This window comes from Trichechus manatus, unplaced genomic scaffold (genome assembly GCF_000243295.1).
Source record: "Trichechus manatus latirostris isolate Lorelei unplaced genomic scaffold, TriManLat1.0 scaffold00085, whole genome shotgun sequence".
Lineage (NCBI taxonomy): Eukaryota > Metazoa > Chordata > Mammalia > Sirenia > Trichechidae > Trichechus > Trichechus manatus.
In genome coordinates, this window is record NW_004444021.1 from 3,519,861 (window position 1) to 3,546,424 (window position 26,564).

General features: G+C 37.6%; 1 protein-coding gene across 1 annotated transcript in view; it reads right to left on the reverse strand.

The window, feature by feature from the left end:
• Positions 1–17,307, reverse strand: part of CACNA2D1 (calcium voltage-gated channel auxiliary subunit alpha2delta 1) — a 537,607-nt gene extending 520,300 nt beyond the window's left edge. Inside the window, exon 1 of the mRNA XM_004381473.2 lies at positions 16,883–17,307. Coding sequence (XP_004381530.1) covers positions 16,883–16,977 — 95 coding nt within the window. The 5' untranslated portion in view covers positions 16,978–17,307. The remainder of the gene's footprint in view (positions 1–16,882) is intronic.
• Positions 17,308–26,564: the final 9,257 nt, after the last annotated feature.

The following is a 26,564-nucleotide window of genomic DNA, read 5'->3' on the forward strand; positions in this document are numbered from 1 at the left end:
AAGAACACCAAAGACACAAGGAAAGTATTACCCCAAGAGACAGAAAGGGCCACATAAACCAGAGACTTCATCAGCCTGAGACCAGAAGAACTAGATGCTGCCTGGCTACCACCAATGACCGCCCTGACAGGGAACAAAACACAGAGTCCCGGATGGAGCAGGAGAAAGGGGAGGTGCAGAACTCAAATTCTAGTAAGAAGACCAGACTTAATGGTCTGACTGAGACTGGAGGAACCCCGGAAAGCATGGCTCCGGGTTTCTCTATCAGCCCGGAACTAAAACAATTTCTGAGGCAAACTCTTCAGGCAGGGATTGGACTGGACTGTGGGGCATAAAGTGATACTCGTGAGGAGTGTGCCTCGTAGCTCAAGTAGATACAAGAGACTAAACGGGCAGCTTCTGTCCAGAGGTGAGGTGGGAAGGCAGAGAGGGTTAGGAGCTGGTTGAATGGACATGGGGAATCAAGGGTGGAAAGAAGGAGTGTGCTGTCACAGCATGGGGAGAAGCAATTAGGGTCACATAACAATGTATATATAAATTTTTGTATGGGAAAAAATAAAAAAGAAAGAAATAGCATAGATTAGATTAAACCATAGCATAGAGAATTTCTTTCTACGTAGAAGGTGAAAACTTCAACTTTCTAACTAATTATGACAACACCCTTAGTGAGTACATAAAGGGTTATTGGAATTTACTTTCCTTATAAGATGGATTAGAACCAACATGGCAAAGCAGTTTTGCCTGGAGGCCAGAGGATGACAGGTCAGCTGACTGCTTCACAGCAATGCAAGAGTTTGTGAACAAGTGAAGTAGGAAAGGAATGGGTAGTCAGCGGCATTTCCCAGGTTTTGCTATGTAAGTATTATATTTATGATGCTTGTTTAATAATAATAACTGTGGTAGGCAGAATTCTAAGACAAACTCCATCATTCCTGCCCGCCCCCCCAATCCATTCCTCCTGAATATGAGGAAAAGTTACTCCTGTTATTAGGTTATGTTAAATGGCAAAGGCAAAGGTATATTGAAGATATAATTAAAATCCCAAATAATTTGATTTTGACTTATTCAAAAAGGAGATTATTGTGGGTAGACCTGACTTAAGCAGGTGGAAGTCCCTAGAAGAGGGACGGAGCCCTTCCTACAAAGAGATTCTCCTGCTAGCCTTAAGAAGTAAACTGCCATTTTGTAAGGGGGCCTGTGAAAGGGCCACTTGGCAAGGAACTGTAAGCAGCTTCTAAGACCTGAGATTTAAACTCAGTGCTCACAGTTTTAACCAATCAGACAAGTTCCACAAGATAATCAAGCCCTAATGTGCTAAAGGACCCCTGGTGGCATAGTGGTTAAGAGCTCAGTTGCTAACCAAAAGGTCAGCCGTTCAAATCCGCCAGTCACTCCTTGGAAACCCTGTGGGGCAGTTATACTCCATCTGACAGCATCGCTTTGAGTTAGAACCAACTCAATGTCACCTAACAACAACAATATGCTAAAGCATCATTTTTTTTTTTAATGAATGAACTTGTCATCTACGTCACTAAGGTGGTACCAGTTACGAAACATCCTTGGCAGAACTGAGAAAACAGTCACTCAAATCAATATCCGTGTTCTGTAGTTCGGATGAGGAAACCTGGTTTGGAAAGGCTCCAACCACACCACTGGAAGATCACTTTTTAGAATCGTATGTACTTGATCGTCACATACAAGAATGAAGCTTTGATGACACTCAGCATGAACCCAACATTTAGGTTCATTTAAAATATAGCAGACTTTTGCCTCTTCACAGTAATCTGTTCTAATTTGGTAAGCAAAGAGGTCATGGTTCTGACTGGCAACTTTAACACAATTTGCAATTTCTTCCAGCGATCTGCGGCCCAGCCTCAGACAAAAGTCATGATGCACAGCATGAAGAGCCATAAACACAACCTCAGGACCTTGAAGAAGGTCTGTACATTTTATTTTTGACTTGGTCTTCCCCTTCCTGTGCCCATTCTAGGGAAGATTTTACCCCAGTGTGCTAATCTATTTAATATGAAGAGCATAAGAGATTACTTAGAGAAAACAAACTAATCCCTAATAATCTCCATAGACTTCCAGGAGTCAATCAGAACTACAAAACAAATGTCTAGTTCTAATGACTCCATATTAGAAGAAGAATCAATGAAAGAAACTAACACTTACGGAATTTCAACTCTTTGCTCAATAAACACAGTGGAACACGAATATACAAATATTTGACGGCCTCTCGTTTAAAGCCTCACAATTTCACCTAGAATGCGAGGAGAGTGATCCCTCTTTTATAAAGTATGAAACTGAAGCTCAGGGAAATGAACTTTCCAAGATCACACAGGTAGTATCAGAAGCAGGGCTTAACCTTGCGACTCCTTGACTCAAATCCTGATTCTTCCCACAACACTAGACTACCCACGTTGAGTCTTCTATATTTCCAGAAGACAGGCTAGGGTGGTTCTGGTTTACTTAAATATCTATCATCATGTTTTCTAACAAATTTTGGGAGAAAAATGAGCAATATGGAATTACTGTGGAGTTCAGAAGATGTGATAATGTTGGACCACAGGACTCAGAGTCGGCAAAAAGTTAAAAACTATAATCAGCATGTATACATTGCATCCACTTTGATGTTTCAGTCACTCCTTAGGAAACTCGCAATCTTTCTTATATATGACAGCACTTCTGGACACTACAAAACACTTTCAGGTGTTATAAAGTCTCCTAAATATATATATTACATGCATGTAACACATCTGAATCTGTGTGAGCACCTCATTAAGATTTCATTATAATTATACTCCTGGTGCATGTGTTTCCCTAAAATTAGTGGCAAGTGCAGTGTAATCACAAAGAAGAGGGGAAAAAAATACATCCAGAGCAGCTTGTTGACCCCAGGTTTTGATTCCTGTGCATATTATAAGAATAGAATCCGAGGGGGTCAATCGGCTTCACTTGTGGAAAAACCCAGAAGGGGTAGAACTAAATCCAAGGCAACCCTCAAATCACCTCTGTCATGGTCATTTACACCCAGGGACTCAGCTGGCTTTTAGACACCACACAGACAGGTTGTGTCACATCTGATAATTTAAGGAATGAATGATCTCATCTAATTACCACGCATGGTTTGCTCTGTGATGAGTTACCATTCCCCTGTTTATTTATTACCATCGGGTATTAATATAAATTTTAAACAATTACTCACTAGGCAGACCTCAACACCCATGTATCAAGCCCCTGGGAACTAAGCTACACATGCACAATAAAAACTTGCCTTATGAAAATTAATCCTGATTTCTACATTTATATAGACTAGAAAATCAGGTGTTTCAAGGGACAAGCAAGCACCCAATATGTTTAATTTAGAGCAGTCTGGACACCCTCCATTGCACCCATCCTCCTGAGGCTTCACGTGGCCCCTTCATTTGAGTCTCCCAACATCTTTGCAAATTCAAGTTTAAATCAGTTCTAATTTAATGTCATCAAAGAAGAGTGGCATTTTTAAAGTGGCAAACATCATAAGAATTTTGCACATTCCCGTGGCAAATGTCAAAGTGACTGCCATAGAGGTGGTTTCCGGCACTTCAAAACTTGTCATTTTCAATGGTTATCATTAAGTTGTACTCATTAGTCATGGATTAATGTATAGTTTAGTCTAAAACATCTTTTTCTTCCACCACTTGATTCAAAATGTGCAGGAGACATTTTAAATGTTTTATTTCTATCAATAAAAGAACAGTGTTTGTGAAAGGCTGAACTCCATTTACATTGTAAGTGAAGGGGTGGGGTTAAATGAGTGTAACTAATCATCTGTTGGCATGAGTCAAATGAAAACTGGCCTTTTTCAGTAAGCTCTTGGCAGATTTTTGCTGACTTCTTTATTGGTTGCTAAAAATGCAACTGGTCTCGATTTTACTATTCTGTGCTCATCCAGTTTGTGGGGTTGTCTAGAATCATTTCTATAAACATCATGGATAGATTACTTTATTAACTTTCAAATATTCTGTCTTGAAGCTGAAAGCTCACATCTTTGTTTGACAAGAAAAGGTTATCAGTGGCAAAGTTATGACTTTTAAAAATAGATTCCACTTCCTGTGGAATGGTTCTCATACAACAGGTGCCTCGCTGAAATGTCAAGGTAAAATACATCAACTCCTTTGTGGTTCTGCTCTCTTCATGGTCCTTTTTAGGATACAGGTTTTGTCGTTAAAGTAGAGACGGAGCTCTTCACTCACCCTAGTCCACTTGCAAGCCACTGTATCTCCATTCATTTCCTCTTTATTATTAAAGGCAACACTCGTTGGGACTGCTGTGCATTCCTTTCAAGTTTTGTTCATGGCCCAAATAATATATTAGCACAATAATCTAGCTAACTAAAATTTGGTCATCAGTTCATGATCTCTTGAAGGCAGAAAAAAATCACATGTGGTACAAATAATAAAGCCTGGACTTTAAATAGTCCTTCAAAGTTCCCTATTCATTATCTCATTTAATCTTCACAGTAACACTGGGACGTAGGATTAATTTATTATTTCTGTTCTTAAAAAAAAATAAACCACACACACACACAGTTGCCTTGGAGTCAATTCTGACTCACGGTGACCCAAGTGTTGCAGAGTAGAACTGTGCTCCACAGGGCTCTAAAGATGGAGAAATGGAAACTGAAAGTTCATTCTGTTCTACGTTAGATTGATTCAGTTTTTCCCCAACTATACTGCCCTGGTGGCCCAGTGACTAAAGCACTCAGCTGCTAACCAAAAGGTCGGCGGTTCAAACTCATCATCTGCTCCACGTGAGAAAGATGTGGCAGTCTGTCTCCGTAAAGGTTTACAGCCTTGGAAACCCTATGAGGGCAGTTCTACTCTGTCCTACAGGGTAGGTATGAGTCGGAATCAACTTGACAGCAGTAGGTTTTGTTTTTTTTGTTTGTTTGTTTGTTTTTGGATACTGCCAGAAGGAATACTGGTGGTACAGTGGTTAAGCGCTCAGCTGTAAACTGAAAGGTCAGCATTTTGAACCCATGGCCTTGGAAACCCTGTGGGGCAGTTCTACTCTGTCCTACAGGGTCGTTATGAGTTGCAATCAACTCTGTGGCAGTGGTTGTATGGTAAGTCCTTGGGTTATGAACGTCTGACTTACGGACAACTAATGCTGGCCATTTAATATTATGTAAATTTGCCCTCACTCTGAAACGACTGCACCAACCCCTACGTGAAACAAATTCTTCATCACAATACCTTCACTTGCTGCCCAGGCAGCTTTTAAATCATTAAAAAAGCTTCGAGCCTTTTCTTGCACTACCGTAAGGCTAAATGAGAACTGTATGCATCTGTTCCAACTTGACTACAAATTCTTAAAGACACACTTAGGAACAGATCTTGTCCGTAACTGGGGACTGCCAGTACTGCCAGAATGAGCAATCAGTCACAAACAGGAACAGGTGAGATAATGGATGATAATACCACAAATCTCCAGCCATAACAGGGCAGCAAAGTATAGCAGGTGAGTATAAGACTCTAAAATCAAGCTGCTTGGGATCAAATTTTAGCTCCTAAGAAAATACAGAAAAGTTATTTATACTCTGTATTTTACGTTTTCTCATGTATAAAACTAAAAACCCACTGTCGTCCAGTCAATTCCAACTCATGGTGATCCCATAGGGTTTCCGAGGCTGTGAATCTCTACAGAAGCAGACTGCTACATCTTTCTCCCACGGAGCCACTGGTGGTTTGGAACCGCCAACGTTTCGGTTAGCACTCGATCACTTTAACTACTGCGCCACCAGGGATAATAATACCTCTTTTAGAGAACCAGTTTGAAGGTTAGATGGATTAAAACATGGGGGTATTAACTGGCAATGCCTGGCATATAGAAGTTCAAAAATGACAGAAAGCAGTATTATGATAATAGAAGAGTAGTTGTCAGTAATTGTTAGTGTTCAGACACTCTGCAGGTAAAGGTATCAAAATTAGCTACAGCTAACAGTAAATGCCTATGGGAGAGAAAAAAGAGCAAAGCCATAAAAGAGAAGAAATATAGCTCCCCCTGACTCTTCTCATCTTGTATTACAAACTACAAGACTGGTTTTTCCATAATGCACTGGTACCAATGAGATCAAGACTGATTTTTGGATCCTCTGAAATTTGTGATTCTAACCATTCATCCTGTCATCTTGGAAACTCGGAAAACTGCTGTGATGGCGGCTGCTAGTCATTTCCAAACCTTCAGGAGACCTGAGATGCCTCTGTAAGGATTGCCCAGGGACATGCTTTGCAGGAATATCCTGTTAGTGGTTTGTTATCTTATCAAGTTTATTATTTTGTTTTCTTGACAAGGATCTGGTTCAATTCAATTTGCTGCCCTATACTAAAAATTGAGTATGGGGGGAGGGACGCACCCACTGAGTGAGGCAGTAAACCACCACTGTCTGTGATAAAATTGATAAATAATGCTAAGTTACCAGAAGCAAGAACAATCTGTTCTTTGTTTCCTCTTCATTGATATTACTGTAACATCTTTTTACCACAAGCACATACACTTATTATATCTAATAACATTCCTTCAAAATTACATGGATCTTCAAGATTACAATCTCTCCTAGAAAAGAAGTAAAAGAAAAATAAGGACAGGAGAACCAAGTGTTGTTGTGTCTAAAGGGAATATAGAGGTGAACTGGAATCCTGTTACTACCAAGAAAAAGTCTAGTCCTTGTATCTCAAAATTTGAATATTACTAATACATATGCATTGTATTTCTGAATCATGTCATCCTTTCTTGAGAATGGAATTTATAATTTGTAAGATTCCCCCAAAATCATCTCCAGTAAACTGAAAGGGAATCTATTGTATATTCCAACCATCTGCTTTAATTCTCAAAGCTGTTTCATATTTCAGAAGTTACTCTGTAAGACATGGTTTATAGTCTTGATCCCTCCTCACTTGCCTGTCAGAACATTCATCGGTCAATCAGACTCTCTTATCTCTTTTTTCATCTCTTCCCCATTTTGTGTTCATCCTCTGATATGCTCAAATCTCCCCTCTGGTAACACTTATTTAGTTGTCTGAGCAAACTTCCCCAGCCCCAATGAGCCTTTTTCTGAGAACTGACTCTTCCTCATTTCCAGGGTATTAACAACCGGCCCTTTGCAATGTAATACTTTCTAATGATATTGCACCAAGTGTGGATAACTGACCCAAGCTCAGGCAGAGTCCGTTTTACAAATCTCATCTCCTGGTCACAAAAGAATTGGGCTATAGATGGCGATCTGGCCCATGTTCAGACTATCTACTTATGTTCTTTGGGAGGCTGTGTTTGGGACCGGAATTCTAGTATCAAGTCGGTTCATGGTTTCAATAGAGAAAATGTAATCCCTGGTAGTCTTTCAGCACCATGAACTCTGGGAAGCAGGTAAAGCCAGTCTGCAGAGACAGCGAGAGAATAAGGAGGCCACACAGAGCAAAGCAGAGGCTGGAGCAAGAGACTGTCTTGATGCAGTCCCACCCCTCTCTGCAGTTGTTGGCACATCCTTAACTTTGATTCCCACGACTGATCATCTAGCTCCTCTACCATTTAAAAACATTTCCCTTTTCGGTTTAAGATAGTCCTATCCTACTACTTGCAATCCCAAATGGCCTAATATAACCCGTGTTCTTAAAACAAAGGAATCAAAAATCCTTTAACCTGTCTTCCTCTAAATTTAACGAACTGTCCTTTCCCTGTTTTTGCCAAATTCCTGTACTTGCTGCACCATATTCTCACCTACCAAATCCTCCAGCTATTGAAACCATGTTTCTGTCCCCAGCACTCCACTGAAACTACTCTTTTTATATAAGTCACGCACTGCAAAACATCCATTCAGGCAACATCCAACAGCATGTAGAGTGTCTTCTTTGACACTGCCTGTCACAGTATGTGGGGCCCTGGTGGTTCAGTGGTTAAGACCTAAGGCTGCTAACCAAAAGGTTGGCAGTACGAATCCACCAGCCACTCCTTGGAAACACTGTGGGGCAGTTCCACTCCATCCTATAGAGTTGCTATGAGTTGGAATCGACTAGACAGTAATGGTCTTGTTTTTTTTTTTTGTTTGTTTGTTTGGTTTTTTTTTTTGGTATGTGCTCAATAAATATTTGTTAAATAAAAGAATGAACCCTTCTTCTGGCTTCAAAGATATTGCTCTCTCAATCTGCCTCCAAACCCCTCCAGACATATATTTCTAACGGCCTAATAAACACCTGGAGCCCTGGTGGCTCAGTGGCTAAGAGCTTTGGCTGCTAACCAAAATGTCGGCAGTTCGGATCTACCAGCTGCTCCTAGGAAACCCTATGGAGCAGTTCTACTCTGTCTATAGGGTCGCTATGAGTCAGCATCGACTCAACGGCAACAGGTTTGGTTGGTTTTTAATGACAACCTACAGAGATGCTGAAAACTCAAAATTACCCCCACCTCCACTACCACCAACCTGACACTCCTCCTCTGTCTCTGTTCTATGTAGTTTAATGTAACATGATCTACCTGTTAAGAGATCTTACAGTCATGTCCAACTGTTCCCTTTTCCTGATTCCCCAAATCCCGTAATCACCAAAGACTGTCAATTTTACTTCTATAGTGTATTTTGTGTCTGTTTCTATTTCACTCCTCCACTACCACTATTCCTTTTTAGATCATGGGCATCTCATACAACAGAAATGTTGCAGTAGTCTTCTACCTGCTCTGCTCTCTGTCGTTGCCTCAAATCTTGACCCTCTATAATCCATCTTCTACCTAGTATGATTCAGAATTTACTACTTTTCTTTTTTCCCTAACTTAAAAATCTCAGCAGCAACAAAGGATAAAAGCTAAATTTGTTTTGGTATGCAGAGCAGCACTGCCACAAATGCCCAATGTGCTGTGAATACCTCCCCTCTCAGGTCAAGTAGGAAGATAGGTCTGATGCAAGAATTTTACAACTTGGACTCAAACCAAGGTTCAGTTTCACTCACATCTCTATCCACCCATGAGTCCTATGCCTAACACGAAACAGCCCATGTTTCTTTAACATGCTATATGCATTTCCTTTGTCATGCTTTGGCGATCCCACTTCTTCACAGTAAGCACAGTCTTTGTAGGAGACTCTCACTCAATTTGTATTCTCAGTGTGTAGTTCAGTGCACACAATGCTTGCCATAAGTGTTAAATTAACTTATATTTAATGATAAAAATATCTGAATTAGGAGACATTAAAAGGGACATTGTAAATTAAAACTTTCTTTAAAAATGAGATGTACTATTTATTCAGAGGTCTAAATAGTTTTAAGTGTACCACTCAGAAGCCTACCTACCTGAAAGTTATTTTATTTCTTGTAATCTAATGGAATAAATTTACTAACAGAATTTTTTCTTGATTATTAGCACTTAAATTTTTAATAAAACATTATACTAATATTTCTTACCCAATGAACCCTTTCCCTAGGGTTTCATAAAAAAATAAATAAGTGCTTCTATTTTTTTGAGATCTAGACACTTTTATTGCCTTTGTTCTCTAGAGTGAATTTCCACATCTGAATATTTAGAAATCTAAAATGAGTATTATGTTCACTAAACAGCATTTCCAGTATAACCAAGCTCACATGGAAAACGGGAAAAAATAAAGAAAATAAGAAAAATACCAACCGCCACCTTCAGCATCTTTAATGCAACTTGATACCTCTTTAATCTGAAGGCTCCTTTCTCTGCCCTACTTACACATGTATCATTCTTCGTAGTATTTTCACCACAACACATCTGACCACTTTTTAAAACAAGAGATTTGTGCCAGTGTACTCAAACCCATTTATTTTATAGAGCCATTCCTCTTTTAACCCTCAAAATAAGACATCAATGATTACCCATCCCTTTATATAGTCTGACAGTATGCATCTTAGACAGAGAACAATTTTATTAACTCTTTCCCTTCTTTTCCCTAAATATCCCTGCAATATGGGAACAAATCTCAAAAGAAACAATTATATTAACTGTCTGACAATTTAGGAGGAACTGTTGGTTATATATTACAGATTTATCTGTGTATCAAAATCTCTCAAAAATTTCCCTACAGAGAGAACTGTTCAGTGATAAGAGGAAATCCCCAGAAGATTCAAGTAAGAAGGATCTGAAATTGCGGACTTGTCACAGGTAACTTGGGGCATGGGGGAGGACAAGAGAACTAAAATAGTCCCCATTTGACTTGATGTTATCTGCAAGTACTAATATTTTTCATTAATGATAATTGTATGTGTGTGTATGCACGTGTGTGTGTGTGTGTGTGTGTATGAGAGACAGAGAGAAATTAAGAATGAATTATTTAAATAAAAGAATACAGGAATTATTTTTCTTAATTTGCCAGGAGACCACAACAGTAATTTTTAAATTACTCAAGGGGGGAAAAAAAAGTCAAATAGACAATAGACAATAAAATTCTCCCCAAGTCTTAATTAAGTATTTAAAATGTCCAATATCATTATTTTCCACTGCCATAATTTCTAGCTTAAGTAGATCTTCCATTTACAATACAGAATTTAAAATGTATCCTAATTTTCTTAATCCAGTAGAAGCATATGGTTAAAAAAAAATCAGTAGAAGTAAATGTTAAAACAACATTTAGCCAAAAATACTCCATATTCCTATTCAAAGAGAACTTCAAATATTGCTTCATATACAACAGCCTGATTCTGAATTATTGAAATTAACTGTAAAAGTGTGCCTGTTTGTTAGGGCCACAACGTCAATCGTTTTCATAACCATATTCATAACTTTTCAGTATAGGTATAAATAAATGGAAAAAATTTAAGAAGCAACATTCACTTCCCTGACTTTTTTTAAATTTCTAATTGTAGTTTATTCCTACATATTGGATTACTACAAATTATGTAAAGAATACAGACAGGGGTAACTAAAACTATACATTTTACAAATAAAATTTTAAAACATGTGCTCTTTCATTCCTAAGACATTATGTCACACTGCTAGATGTGTTTAACTCTCACAGATTTCGAAGTATCCCATATCTAAATGCCAAAAATAAAATTGCTTAATATGCAAAGATTTTAATAGGTGCTCAACATTCTAAGTGCAACAGTTTCTTTCTCATACTTCTTTTGTTTAAAAGACAGCAAAACCATCTTTAAAATCATAGCTCTTTTGTTACTCATCTATAATGCTAATAATGCCATCTCTACAGAATTTTAGTATTTTCAAGCTGCTTTTGTATACAGATTTCATTTGGTCCTCTTGACAAATTGTTCTTAAACGATGGTGGTATAAAATAATTTGGATGAGATATAATCCGTAAACACTGCTGTGGAATGGCAGAGATTGTAAAGCATGCCCACTTGTTAATAAGCCTACCTTAGTGAGTTTTTCCTACTCTAGGTTGAAGAAGTTCTAATTTGAAGAAGTTTAAAATAATACATATATGAATATGTGATATGTGTACGCATATACACACCTGCATATATGAATATTTTTGCATACTTACAACACTGTTAAAAAGAGTACTATGATAATATACAACCCCTGGTGCCATAGTGGTTAAGAGCTCAGCTGCTAACCAAAGTCGGCAGTTCAAATCTACTAGCCACTCCCTGGAAACCCTATAGGGCAGTTCTACTCTGTCCTACAGGGTTGATATGAATCAGAACTGACTCAACAGCACCTAACAACAACAACAATGATAATATAATCTAGACCAAAATTATCTAATTATGCATTGTTAATATTTTGGAACCTCAAGGAGAAGGTAGTAAATACAACATTTTTCACAAAGTGCTACTAGTTTTATCTCAATTGACATGTAAATCAATAGTCTTTTTCCTTCAACCCTGCAAACAATGTGACACAACCATTTTCATGTTTTAATGCACATAAAAGAAAAAATGACTTGTGTAAACTATTATGGTTGACCATCACGGCGCTTTTCCAATTTTATGGGACAACTACCATTCGAAAGGTTTGGGAATAGTGGGGTACTGCTCATAGATAATCCATGAAAAGAAGGACTGGTTGACACACTTATTAACACAGTGCTTGAAGCACACTGTAAACCCTAAATAAATGTGGGGTGGATATAATAGAGTTAGTTCCCCACGGTAAGCAGCTTACATGCTTTTTGGAAATACTACCCCAGAGAGCTCTTTTATTACAAATAATGGGAAGTCATCACTTTAATAACAATAAAATGTTCCTTTTTAAAAAGGAACGATCAAACAGATTTTTTTTTTTAAATTGTATTTAAGCATATTTACCTTAGAATTATTTATGCCCATAGACGTAAATGCTAAAGGAGATCAACAAATTGGGCCATTTGCCTAAAATATATTTCATTTTATCCATTTAAAACTCCATTTCAAGGTTATAAATAATTTAAAGACACTAGATAATAAGATGTAAATTCAGAAAAACCAGTTACTCTTGGCATCTGTATTGAAAAATAGGGAAAAGAATAGAAAACTTGGTGCATGTATTTCACATAATAATACTGCAGAAAATACATAAATTAATACAGAAATTGCATAGGCATAATTTTTTAATTATTTAGAAAATTTTGAACTGCACAGTTGTTTCTTATAAATATGCTTCTAAAAAGTAAAAACTAAATTTGAATAAAATATATAATTTGCATGTATTGTTTATATTACTGCAAAAATGTACAATGTGTAAAACCCTAAAAGGAAGATTACTATGTTCTTTTTACCAGTGTCGGAGAAATAATATAAAGGTGTCTACGCAGCCAAATTTCTTTGAAGAAAATGAGTGGTGCTTTTTTTTTTTTCAAAATGAACTATCCACTTTAGTTTCTGGTTTTATATTTATTCATTAAATTAAAATACAATTAGTGAAAGCTATGAAAAAAACTGATAAAGGCACATTTTATTTCCTTTTTATAAACTGTAAGTTTAGCTTCTTGTATCTTTCCAAAATGTTTTTAGATTATATCCATTTCAGTCTGTCTAATACTCACTCAAATGTAAATTCAAATAGCTATATATATATATACTTATGTATGAACATTAATGAATTTAACATTATGTTACTACTTATAAAGAAAAATATATCTACTGTTGAATGCTTTAAGCATACACCTGTGGAATAATAAATTCTGGCATGTGGTTAAGCTGATGGGAACAACCTGAAGATATGAGAAATGGATTTATTAATGTTAATTGTTTTTAGGTTTTATTTTATGTTTAATATTTTATCTCATCATTTATCATAAGGCACATTTCCTTGAGTATATGTTATATAAACAGAAATTGCTAACCTCACTTAAGAATAATTATATCACTTCTAACACAAAGAGAAAATATCCATTCCAATGTCATGACATAGTTATTTCTTTTCTAAATCCTTTAAGTACAAATTTGTCTAATAATGGGGGGAAAAGATTTATATCATAAGAATTTGAAGCCCTAAAAATACTATTCTTTTATGAGATTTTATCTGTTATTTTCTGTACATAATTAGAATTCTTAGTTATACATTTATGCCAATATATACTTTATATTAAAATCCCCATCCACCAATCAACTTTCAGCCAATTCTTTTTGACTGATTGGTATTCTGATGTAACAATGATTGGCAATTGATATGACAATGAGATAAAGGTATACATGAATTATAGTTATAACTGCAATGCTTTAAAATTCTAAAGCATTCTAAAATTCTAAAATTAAAGACGACAGATTTAAATTAACATTATAGTTTCTGCTGTTGCTGTTAGTTGCCATCATACTGGTTACCATATATGCTATCCTGAATTTTAAAACACAAGTGTTTTAAAATTGTGCCAAGAAATTATTTCTGTGAAGGAAAGCTCCTCTTTGAAAACTATATTTTAAAATACCAACATAATATGTGCATACCATAACATGTAAATGATGTATTTTCCATTTATATATAAACCAATATACAATTAGGTGGTTGCTACCATATGGTACATTTAGTTTCACACCTTTTTGAAGCAAACATTTCCAAAGGAAACACCTAATCCAGTGAAATAACTGTATGAAAATTCCCTTTGTCTGAGGAAAAAAAAAAGCTTTATAGTTTAACTCTTAGAACAATTTAACTACTATTTTAATCCAGAAAGTTTAACTAGTATTTTAATACAGAATATGCTACATTAGATGTATGTTAACCCAGAGAGCAGGAAATTAAATAAAGTATTTAAAATAACATACTGCTTAAATTTTATCATAATAAATTATGATAAAATTTAAGCCCTTCATATTATTGTAAACATCCTCTTTAAAAAAAAAACAAAAACCACATACAACTCTGAATTACTAATCTAAATCAGGCCCCACTCCAATTAGTGTATAATTAATTTTATAGTGTATTGATGGCATGTTCTTCCTCTTGTGATGATAAAAACTTCTTATATTACTTTTTCTCTGAAAAACAGAATTGTCAAAAAACAAAAGAATTTACTAATGATTTCCAGAGAAATGCATACACATACACACACACACACATGCACACACACACACATAAATAATTTGCCTTTAGTGAGTACCATAATCTTTGTACTTAGGTTTTATAAACTTAAAAATTTTCCCAAAGAGTTAAGACTTATCATGATAAACTCTATATGAATTGTTTTCTTTAAAGAAAAGCACATGGCACCACATCTTGATGAAAGTAATGCTGCATTTGTTTTTATTTCAAGAAGTTTATTCAGAAATCTAACATGAAGTACAAATGTCAACTAACATTTCTCCTCTCCTCAGAGAATGGTATTGCTAACTTTTCAAATAAATACTTGAAGATGGGGAAGCCTTCCAAAAATATTGTTAATATTACCTACAGGAGACTGAGTTAGCCTACCAAATCTTTCATTAAGTTCTTTTTCATAAAATAACTAACGTTTTAGATAATTTAAAAATGTCTTAAATTTATATTGTTATACTGTTAAAAATAAAATTCAAATTCTTTCAAAGAAAAGAAAACGTGGTGTCTTAATTCTTATTTTAGCTCACCAATTCTTCTTATATTTCTTGTCCCTAGTGAATTTCTGACCACAAAAATGGAGTTATTTTAATTTCAGGAATGCATTTATTGCATTTATTACAGTAAGGATTTTTACATTAATATTTTACTATACTATGTTCAGGAATAGAAGGTTGTATTTGGTTCTATTTTGAAAGGTCATAGTTATCTCCAATGGTGGGATAATGTATGTCCCCCAAATGATAGAAATATTGATGAACTGTCAATTAAAAACAATACTTCAAAGATGTGTAAACTGAACCCATGTAGAACGTCACTTGTTTTTAAAGAACTACTTCTTTATGTGACCAAAATACAAATGAATCACTTGAGTTCTCACTTAATAAATAGGCCAAGATACAAAAAGACTTAAGAATTAAATAAGTAAAAGTGTGATTTTTTTAATAAGAGTGAATAATTTGGAAGCATATTTAGGGTAATTCTTACTCTTTTTTATGTTTCAAAATACCCACTTGGACCATTCTGTCAATGAAAGGATCTACAGATGGCATTTACCCTTTTGCTTCATAACAAAAAAGAATCCGCAATCATTTTTATGGAAGATTATCTAAAAGGGAACATTACTGTAAATCACCGACAAAAAAATCAAGACACTCCCCTTCTCCGGTTGAGAATGTGCATCCTCCAGATTCTTGCACTGACACCTAATAAATATTTTAAGCTTTAAATAATAGCTGCAGGGTTTCAAATGGTAAAGATTCGCTGTTAGTACCCACCAAAAACTCCGGTATTCAGCACTCAGGCAACAAAGGACAGCAAATAATTTGCAAAAGGAATAAATACCGGGAAGGCTACCTTGGGCTTTGTTTTTGTTATGTAAAATACATTAAAGTGACTCATCCACTTAAGATTTCCTACTGTTAGAAGCTTTAAAGTAGCTTCAATAACCAAAATAAATGCCTTCCCCGAATGCCTGATAAGCTATTTCGCGCATTTAAAAATATATATGTATTTATATGATTTTCATTCTTTTTCCAGTTTAAGAGAGGAGAGAATTACTATTTTCCATTTCCTCCCTGCCGTGTGACTACAGCTACCTTTAAACGCCCCGTTTCCAGGATAGCAACGAGTTTTGTTTTTTTAACTTGGAAGTTATTTTATATATGTTAAAAATAAGAGAAAACTGCAGGACATTCTGGAAGGGCTCAGTTCCTCCCTCAAAGAATAGGTTCTGTTCATTCTAAGAACAGAAACCGCATGTCTGCCGGCACTTAGATGTTTGGAATAAAGGGTGAAGAGGGTAGGATAGCCGGGCCCCAGTACCAGCCAGCCTCCTGGGTGGACAGCATGCTGTAGCTGCGGGGAGAGAGGCAAGCTTCGGATCAGAAAGGCAGTCAAGTGCACCTAGCAATTTGGGATCTAAACGAGTTTCGACACTATAGCAATTAGAAAGCATCCCAGAGGCCAAGTGCGGGAAAAGTCCAGGCTACCCTGGCAAGCTTGAAATTACCTATTTGTAAAATGCCTATCCAGAACACAACTTTTTATTGGACTGGGTTTGATGAGAGCGTGTATCTGGCTGGAAACTTTCCCCTCCAGTACAGCTAAACTCTTATATCTCAAATCTTCCAGAGACAGGCTGAGGCGCCGCGAGTCCTCGCGGACGTTTCCCGGGACGGCCGGGCCCTTCTGAGGAGCCTGAGATGCCGGTTCAGCGCGCATTCCGGCGGCGTGCAGCGCGCACCTCGCGCTCGGCCTCCCCAGATCGGAGCCCGCCTCACCAGCCGCTCGCTCCCCACCCCCACGGGCAGAACAGCCCGCAACTCCGGAAAGGGACCCCCCCCCCTACACGCCGCGCCCCAGCTCCCGCGGCGCCCCTCGTCCCTCGCCCCCACCCCGGCCCGGCCAGCCGACTTACGTGACAGCCGAAGGGAAAGGCTCCTCCGACGAGGGGCCGATCAGGAAAGATTGGAAAAGTGTCAGAGTCAAGGCCAGCAGGCAGCCAGCAGCCATCTTCACGATCGAAGATCAATGCCCCCTCCCTCACCAATCCGGGGAAGGAACCGTACTGGAAACCGCGGGAGGAGGAAGGGAAACACACTCTCCCTTCAGCAGCAGACGTTTGGAAGGCTGGCGCGCCCGGGCCCGGGGCGCGGACTCGCGCGGGGAGCGGCTAGGGGAAAGTGGGTGCCGGGGAAGGGGCGGCGGCGGGCGAACCCTCTAGCGCGCGTCGGTTGCTCCGCGCCGCGGCTGCCTCGCCTCCGCCGCCATCAAGGGCGACTTTGGAAACAGACCTCGGGCGCTCTCGCTCTGGCTCTGTCTCCGTTTCCTCCCTGATTTATTCCCCTGATTGCCGTGGAACAGGAGGAGGCGGAGGCGGGGGCGGAGGAGGGGTGACGGCGCTGGGGAGAGGGGGTGGCTGCAGGAATGAGGGAATGGCAGGCAGAGAGACTTGTGGAAGGGAGAGGCTCCGTCTGGCTTCTCCGGGCAAGTCAGAGGGAGGTGGCTAGGGGTGGGCAGCGGGAGGGCTGGGCGTCAGAGCAGTCGGGCGGAGATGGGCCGGGAACAGCCCTCCATACAAGGCAGGAAGGAACTCCCAAAGTCGGTGTCTGCTCCAGCCGCCCGGCGTGCAGAAGCGGAACGGACCCAACCCCGCGGGGCTCTCGGGGGACAGCCAACCTCCCAGCGGGCATCCAGAAACTCCAGCCGAGTACTTGGCTCGCGATCCTCGGGGGCTATTTTTTGCACATACAGGCAGCGTTTCCCCAGCCCTTCTCCCAGGCGCAGCATCTACAGCCTGCCTAGGAATCGTATGGAAGTGATTTGACAACAAATGTAGGAGGGGTTTGCATTGCATTTTAAAGGACCACTATTAACTCCCTACCAGGTGGCACTCTTTGTCCGCGAGTGCCAGAGGTTAGAACCTCTGGGGTGGCTGGGTAGCTAGAGTACCAGCCGCTCCACGCCCAGGTACAGTTCACCTGGCGAGGACAGAGCCTCTGGGGCCGGGCTGGGGACAGTCAGGGAAAAAGGGCCTGATGCTGTAAAATCTGCCTAGTCCGGCCGGGCCCGTTCAGTAGAGCAGAGGGGTGGAGGGACGTATTTTCCACCCAGGGAAGAAAGTGCTGCGAGAAGGACGTTATAACATTCTAGTGGGGCTGTCTCCAAAATGTTCCAAATGCCCTGCTCAGGAGACTGGGTTGCCCTGCCTGACAACGTTGCAGCAGGTGGAGTTCACTTTCTCGGTGTGAAGGCATGAAAGGGGTGAGCTTTAGGAACAGGTGGCACCCTGGAAATGCGCCTGATGGTGTGGAAGAAGCATTGACAGAGGAGGAAAGAGCTGGGCAGCAGCAATGCCAGACGGTTGTTACCTCCACCCCTAGGAAAAGCAGAGGCAGGGCACGCATAGGCCTTCTCCTAGAACACAGGAGTCTTCAGTTAGGCTTTCCCCGCCCAGCACAGGCCTCCTTCTAAAGGAACTGGTGGACCAGGGAAGGAAATGTTTCCTTGAACATCTTAAATTCTTAAACTTCCTCTTAAGAGTGTATTAGAGCACTGAACACTGAAGCATAGAGAACACCATTTGTGTTGAGAAAAATGACAAGCCTGCATATAGGAAAAAGCTGTAGTTATTGGAGTGGTTGTAAGATTTTTGAATGAGCCCTTCCTTAGTTCCAGGAGGAGTTACAAAAGGAGAAAGCCCCTTATTAATTCGGCATTGATTTTCCAGCTCTCCAAGGCAATCTTCCAAAATAGAGAACACTGATAGTAATAGCCAGATTTAAAAAGTGAATGTGATTTCATGATTTTGGGCCGGTGATTTTTCCTTCCTCCTTTTCTATGCTTTTTTTATGCTGTGTGTGTGTGAGTGTGGGTGGGTGGGTATGGGTGTGGGTGTGTTCTCTGCATCTCTATCTTGCTCCTTGTTTCTTTTTTCCTACTCTGAGTGGCCTCACAAAAGGCACCCCACAGCAATTTACCTTAGTTTATGTTAGACATAATGTGGCAACAGGAGCTACCCAGATGAGGGATGAAGTGGGAAATAATGAGATTTAAAACTAGAGCTCGAGATGGATATTTTATATAACTGAAGATAGCTTTCCACTCCAAAATTAGATAATCAAATAGAAAAATCCATCATTTTTTTTTCAGTTTTTAATGTGTCAAAAGCAGATTCTCCTCCCCAGCATGAGGATTAAGAATAGCAGAATTAGGTGCCCATTATTGTCTATGTGATATGTTAGTATCATAATAGCTGTACTACATAAAAATATTGTATTCTCTCAATTATTTCAGTAACGAATCCAGACTTCCCACTATGGCACAAGTTACCAATTTTAAATCTTTAGGAGTGTTTAAAGAATAAAAGAATGTAATAAACTTCAGAGAAGGTAAGTCAGCATTCATTATTAACTCGGTTGGCCTTTGAGCCAAATCTCAATTTCTTTGGATCACTCTGATGAAGCACTGTGTTCTCCAATAACTGAAGCTGTGAAGAAAGATATTGCTTCTACAATTCTTACTGAAAAGGTTAGTTCTCAACTGTAAGCCTGTATCAAAGTTTAATATTCTGCTGTGAGATTTGCTATTAGTTTCTTTTCATCAGTCTAAACCTTTTTAATGAGGATATTCAAAATGTGATATCTATTTTTTCTTATATAAGATAGTTAAAACAAGGCCATTTTCACAGAGTAGTGTTATGTTTCTATTGGATAAACCATAGCCTTCCACAACGCATTGTTTCAGCTCAGTTCTCTTATTTTGGAAATGTTCCATGCAAATCAGATCGTATCCTATTAACTTTAGTAAAATTTTGTTAAGTAACCAAAGTCGTCCGTTTTAAATAAAACGTTTGCAAATTATAAGGACTGATAATAAAACTCTTGTGTTACAGGCTGTAAGTGAGAAAGAAGTCACAAATCAATACCTACTATTCATTTAAGAGGGCGTATTTTAATAAGAAAGTAAAGATTAGTAGGGTGTTGAAGAAATTTTTGTATTTAATAAATTCTAAAAGTAAGTTTAAAGAAGATTTGTCTATGAGACAAATTTACGGTCCATAATTATTTGCTAATTCTCAATTGGTATTATATGTAAATGCTTTGATTTGTTCATACACATTTCATTTTTATTATTTAAAAAATGAGCAAAGAACAATACAAACCTAACAGCCATGAATTGTTCACACTTAATCCCTTTTTGCTTTAGGTCATAATATGAATACTGGTAGTATAAAATTCTTTTATTGTTATATATTTAGGAGCTTATTTCTATTTTTTTTTTTTAAATAAATCGAATCTGATTTCTTCAATACTGTGGCTTAAAGAAATTGGACAAGGTAACCTATATGAAATGGTTTTAATTTTTCTCTCTTCTCTTTTTTTATTTTCATGGATAGACACACAGAGACATTTGAAAGTAAAATAATTCCTCTTGGCCAAAAAGAAAAAGGTAATAATTTTCTGGATGTGTGAATAACTTAAGAAAATGAATATGAAAGCCTTGATAATGGGCCTTATTTGCTACAAGGGGATACTGCATAGTTTAAAATCAGGCAAGGTGTGCATTAGGGTTATATCTTTTCATCATACCTATTCAATCTGTATGCTGAGCAAATAATCCGAGAAGAGAAATTGGACTATATGAAGAAGAATGAGGGATCAGGATTAGAGGAAGTCTCATTAACAACCTGTGTCATGCAGATGACACAACCTTAACACAGAAGTGTATGAAATCCACTTATTTAGGCCTACATAGACAAAGGGAGAAAAAGAATTCATTATCAAAATACTCATTAGCAACAAAATTCAGTGGAAAGTTGATAAGAAGTAGATGGTAAAAAGTAAAATGACCAAAACTAATAACCGTTGACACTGTTTCCAATTTTTTTAGTTTTCTGGATGCAGCCTTCCAGAGAGAAAAAGAGAGATCATCTATTAATATTATTCTTTTGATACTAGGTTTTTAATACTCTTTAAACACAGTAAAACATCATTATAAACTAGAATAGTTCTATAAGCATGGGAATATATTATAGATCAAATTTAATTCCTGGATAATATAACTCCTACAGTAGGCTACAGACAATATATAGCTAACCTATTAGATGTGTGTCAGTAAAACCATCACAATACAGTATTGCTAGGGGTTTCTCCCTATACAATGATAAGCATAGGCAGAGAAAATAAGAGAGCAATCATTTGATTTTTGAGCCAGATATTTTATATTTATATCATTAAAATGCCTACCATTATTTCAAAGGAGATATGACTATCTGGATAAACTAGTGAACTTACAGTTAAAATCCTATATTCAGTTGATAGATGAGTAGAGATCATGTTATTGTCATCTATCACAGATGGGAAATATAAATTTTTATGTTTGATATTGGGAAACATTTGAAAAGCAATATAGAGCACACATTGTACAATAAACCTATTTTCTTCTAAATCTAACAAGGTGATGGAGAATAATTCCTAGAAGTCCCTGATGATCTGGAAAAATAAAACTGTGATGTTTAATCAGCTGAAGGATGTTGTTGAATGCTATCTAATGTTTTATTATGTTTTTATAATCAAATAAAGAATTTTTCAAAATTCATACCTTTAAAGCTAAGAAAAATTCAAAAACCCAAACCAGTCGCTATCAAGTCAACTCCTACTCATAGTGAGCCCATGTCTATCAGAGTAGAATTGTGCTCCGTAGGGTTTTCAAAGGCTGATTTTTCAACAGGCCTTCCTTTTGCGGCACCTCCAGGTGGCCATGAACCTCCAACCTTTTTGTTAGCAGTGAGGAAGTTAACATTTGTGCCACCCAGGGACTCCTAAAGCTAGGAACAGGGAATTAAACAATTCTATTCTAAACACAGCACGTATTGTCTACAATTGAAACCTATATACATTGATTTTTTTGGTTTTATTCACAATTCTTTGTATTTTTTCTCAAGGAGACCCATTCTTTGAAATATGATATCCATAGGTAGCTAGAAGGACTGATTAAATAAATTTGTGAACCTGAGTGAAGATGGTCCAAAGTAAAACAAAATGAGTCTTGAATTCCAAGCTGAGTGTATTTATTACCTGGATATTGCTGCGAGTCTTGGTTACACAGAGATCAATGTATCTCTAGCCAAGATGTCATTCACTTTTGTAGAATATATTCACTTTTGTAGATATATTTTATATTGTCAGATACTTGGAGATTAATTTTTAGTTAGTTTTAATCAAATGCATAATATTAAAACATCAAATGAATAGCTTCATATGAAGGTTTTTGTTTTTATTATGTTCTAATGTCATTTAATAATCTAGTTGTCATTAATAATGATCTTGACTTTATTTCATTCTGTCTTATTTTTCATATGGTTAGCAGTCGTTATTTGTAACAAGAGTAAGCATGTTTTTGGTTAGAAGGGCTGTGTATTCCCAAAGTCAGTTAACTCTGTCTCTTTCTCTGTTAATATTTGAAAATATCTTATATTCAAGACCTGGTATTTCACAAAAGATTATCAGAATATTTGTGGACTTCATATATAATATTGATTGTTCATATATAATATTGATTGTACATTTCTTTAAACTTCATTTTTATTTCTCAAAATATATAAAATGCTTCCCTTTCAACAACAACAAAAATATTTATCAAAGATGAATTGTCAGTATAAACCTAATTACAACACTTGTGACCACAGGGCAATTCAAACCTTAACAAATACCCTGGTTCATCAGTGTTTAGGAACAGAACTCAGTTCTGCTGTTTTTCCTTTTCTTTCCCAAGTTAACCAGCAGCTCAATCCACCCCTTCTCCACCTGCTTCTTTTGATCTTTTTCTTCTCCAACAAACAATAGTTGAGTGTCTTTAACAACATTACCAAAAGAGGAATTTTTATTTTTTTTTTAAGTAGTAAGGAGAAAAGGAAGTAGCAAAATAAGGAAAGGAAACTATCCAGAATAGAGAAAAATGGAAGCATGAAGGAGGAACATATATGAAGAAAAAGATGAGTTTCTTCATGTAATACAGATTAACACAATGCAATGAAGAAGGAGATAAAACAGAAACAGCAAGAAATGTGAAGGCCAAAATTGACTGGGAATAAATCAAAACAAGGAAAAAGTAGGAGCAAATCAGTTTACTTCAATATTCAATAAACTGAAACTTCTTTGCTAAACAAATATAGTGTATAATCTTCAATATCTCCATATTCTATAGAAAATATGAATCTTTCAAGATTCTTATTCTAATTTAAAAGTAGAACAAGTTACATCATATTAATATTTAACCACTTTTTTAATAAAAAAAGTCATTTAAAATTTTGTATAAAGTACAGCTACTGTAACATAAGTTTGCAAATTCCTTATGCATTAGATATACCCATAGACAGCAAATTCGATCACTTGACATGTAAGATTTTTATGAGTTCTAGTTAAAACATAATAATCCATTTCATATAGAATATTGATTTGTAAGGGTCTTAGTTATCTAGTGCTGCTATAATAGAAATACCACAAGTAGGTGGCTTTAACAAACAAATTTATTTTCTTACTGTTTAGGAGGCTAGAGAGGAGGCCTGGTGGTGCAGTGGTTAAAGCACTTGGCTGCTAACTGAAAGGTAGGTCAGTGGTTTGAACCTACCAGCCACTCTGAGGGAGAAAGATGAAGCAGTCTGCTTCTGGAAAGATTACAGCTTGGAAACCCTTTGGAGCAGTTGTACTCTGTCCTATAGGATTGCTGAGTTGGAATCAACTCAATGGCAGTGGGCTTGGTTTTTGCTATTTAGGAGACTAGATGTCAGAATTCAGGGTGCTGGCTCTAGAGGAAGTTTTCTGTCTCCATGCCTGCTATGGGGGAAGGTCTCTTTTTAGATTATGCTGCTTGGTTCCTTGTTGATCTTCATGTGATATGGCATCTATCTTCCCCGATCTCTACTTGGTTGCTTGCTCAATCTGCTCTTTTAAATCTCAAAAGAGAGTGATTTAAAACACTGCCTACACTAATACTGCCTTATTAACATGACAAAGAAAACCTATTTCAAATGGGATTGTAACCACTATAGGAGTTAGGATTTACAAAACATTTTGGGGGAGCACAATTCAATCCATAACAGTATGTAACTTTTTTTTTTATGGTAAATCACTCATGAATTTTAATGAACCTACATTCTTTCCATTTTCAACCTTCACAACCACTTCTTCCTCTCAATACCTCTTTTGAGAAAAATTCAGGAACTATAGTAATTAAAAAAAAAAAAAACCTGTTGCCGTGGAGTCAATTCCAACTCATAGCGACCCTATAGGACAGAGTAGAACTGCCCCATAGGGTTTCCAACGAGCAAGTGGTGGATTCGAACTGCTGACCTTTTGGTTAGCAGCCATACCTGTCAACCACTACGCCAGGAGGGCTCCAAGAACAACAACAGAAGGTATAAATGGAATTAGAAGGAAAGGGCAACAGTGATTTAGCTGCTTTCAACATCTATGTTCTCACCTAAGAAATTGTTCACATTTAGAAAATGTATAGGATGAAACAATATAGAAGAGTCCTGGGCTAAATGCCGTAAGTCCCAGGCTATTTCCCATGTTTTATATTAATTCCTTCTTAATTAATGAGAAAACTTGAACTCATTAGTCTCTAAGGCCTCCATCAAACCCTCAAACTCTTGATCCAATCCTGGATTTTGTGGTGACTCTTGAAATCTTCAGAAGCTTCTCTGTAGCTACTGAGAACTCTCACATGCAGTGGTGTGTTGGAATTGGCACACACTTCCCTAACTTCAAAATCTAGTTCTACCATGTAGGAGCTCAGAGATGTAGGCCAAGTTACGTAGTCTTTCTGAGCCTATTTTCAATTTGATAGAATGAGAATGATCCTGTGAGGATTAAACGATAGACCAGATGTTCAAGTACGTGCTTATTACATAGTTGGCTCTCAAAGTATGTTAGTTTCCTCATTCATCCATACCAATTTCCATTGAGTCAATTCTGAGTCATAGCCACATCCAGAGTCTGAAGTGTTTCAGGAGAATAGACAAAGCATACAGTCATGCAAGGTATAAAATTTCTCCATCTCCATGGCTTTAAAATTGAAAAGAAATCTATTTATAACAACTTACTAGAAACAAGACTAAATAATTGCCTTTAAGATCAATTAATTGGTATCTAGTATACACTCATATAGTATACATTTCCACCACTCCTCTGTCAGTTTGTCGTACTGTGGTGACTTGTGTGTTGGTGTGGTGCTGGAAGCTATTCCACTGGTATTTCAAATACCAGAAGGGTCACCCATGGTGGACAGGTTTCAGTGGAGCTTCTAGACTAAGACCGACTAGGAAGAAGGACCTAGTGGTCTACTTCTGAATAAACTGGCCAGTGAAAACCTTATGAATAGTTCCAGAACATTGATATAGTGCCAGAAGATGGACTGCCAGAACAAACAAATCTGTCTTGGAAGAAGGACAGCCAGAATGCTCCTTAGACTCAAGGATGGTAAGACATCATCTCACTTGCTTTGGACATTTTATCAGGAGGGACCAATCCCTGGAGAAGGATGTCATGCTTGGTAAAGGGTCATCGAAAAAGAGAAGGACCCTCAATGAGATGGACAGACACAGTGGCTACAACAATGGGCTCAAACATAGAAACAATTGTGAGGATGGCACAGGACCAGGCAGTGTTTCATTCTGTTGTACATAGGGTCACTATGAGTTGGAACTGACTCAATGGCACCTAACAGCAACAACAACAGTATACATTTAATAAACTTTATGGTGCACACTTACTCTAAGTAAGTGCCATTATTTTTCTCGTCCTTTTGTAAACGGTATTTTATGTATGCTTTAAAATCTACATAATAGTACACAAATGATAAACAAAGGTGTATACTATTGATTTTTTTTAAAGCCTATAATAAAGAAAATGTCTCATAATAAATAAACTTTTTTTACATCTCAGTATATATAGGCAAATTTATCTGGAAAAAATAGTTTTTAACATTTAGGGGAAATATAGAGCTAATTTTTTCAATTTTTTTTATTGTGCTTTAGATGAAGGTTTCAGAGCAAATTAGTTTCTCATTAAACAATTAATACACATATTGTTTTGTGACATTGGTTGCCAGCCCTGTGATGTCTCAACACTCTCCCCTTCTCAATCCTGGGTTCCCCATTTCCATTGGTCCTGCTTTCCTGTACCCTCCTGCCTTCTCATCCTTGCTCCTGGGCTGGTGTGCCCATTTAGTCTTGTATACATGGTGAGCTATGTGTATTATTGTTTGTTTTATTGTCCTGTCTAATCTTTGGCTGGAGGATGAACCTCAAGAGTTATTTCAGTACTGAGCTGAAAGCGTGTCGGGGGGCCATACTCTTGGGTTTCTCCAGTCTCTATCAGACCAGTAAGTCTGGTCTTTTTTAGTGAGTTTGAATTTTATTCTACATTTTTTTCCAGCTCTGTCCAGGACCCTCTATTGCGTTCCCTGTCAGAGCAATCAGTGGTGGTAGCTGGGCACCATCTCATTGTACTGGACTCAGTCTGGTGGGTGCCATGTTAGTTGTGATGCATTAGTCCTTTGGACTAATCTTTCCCTTGTGTCTTTGGTTTTCTTCA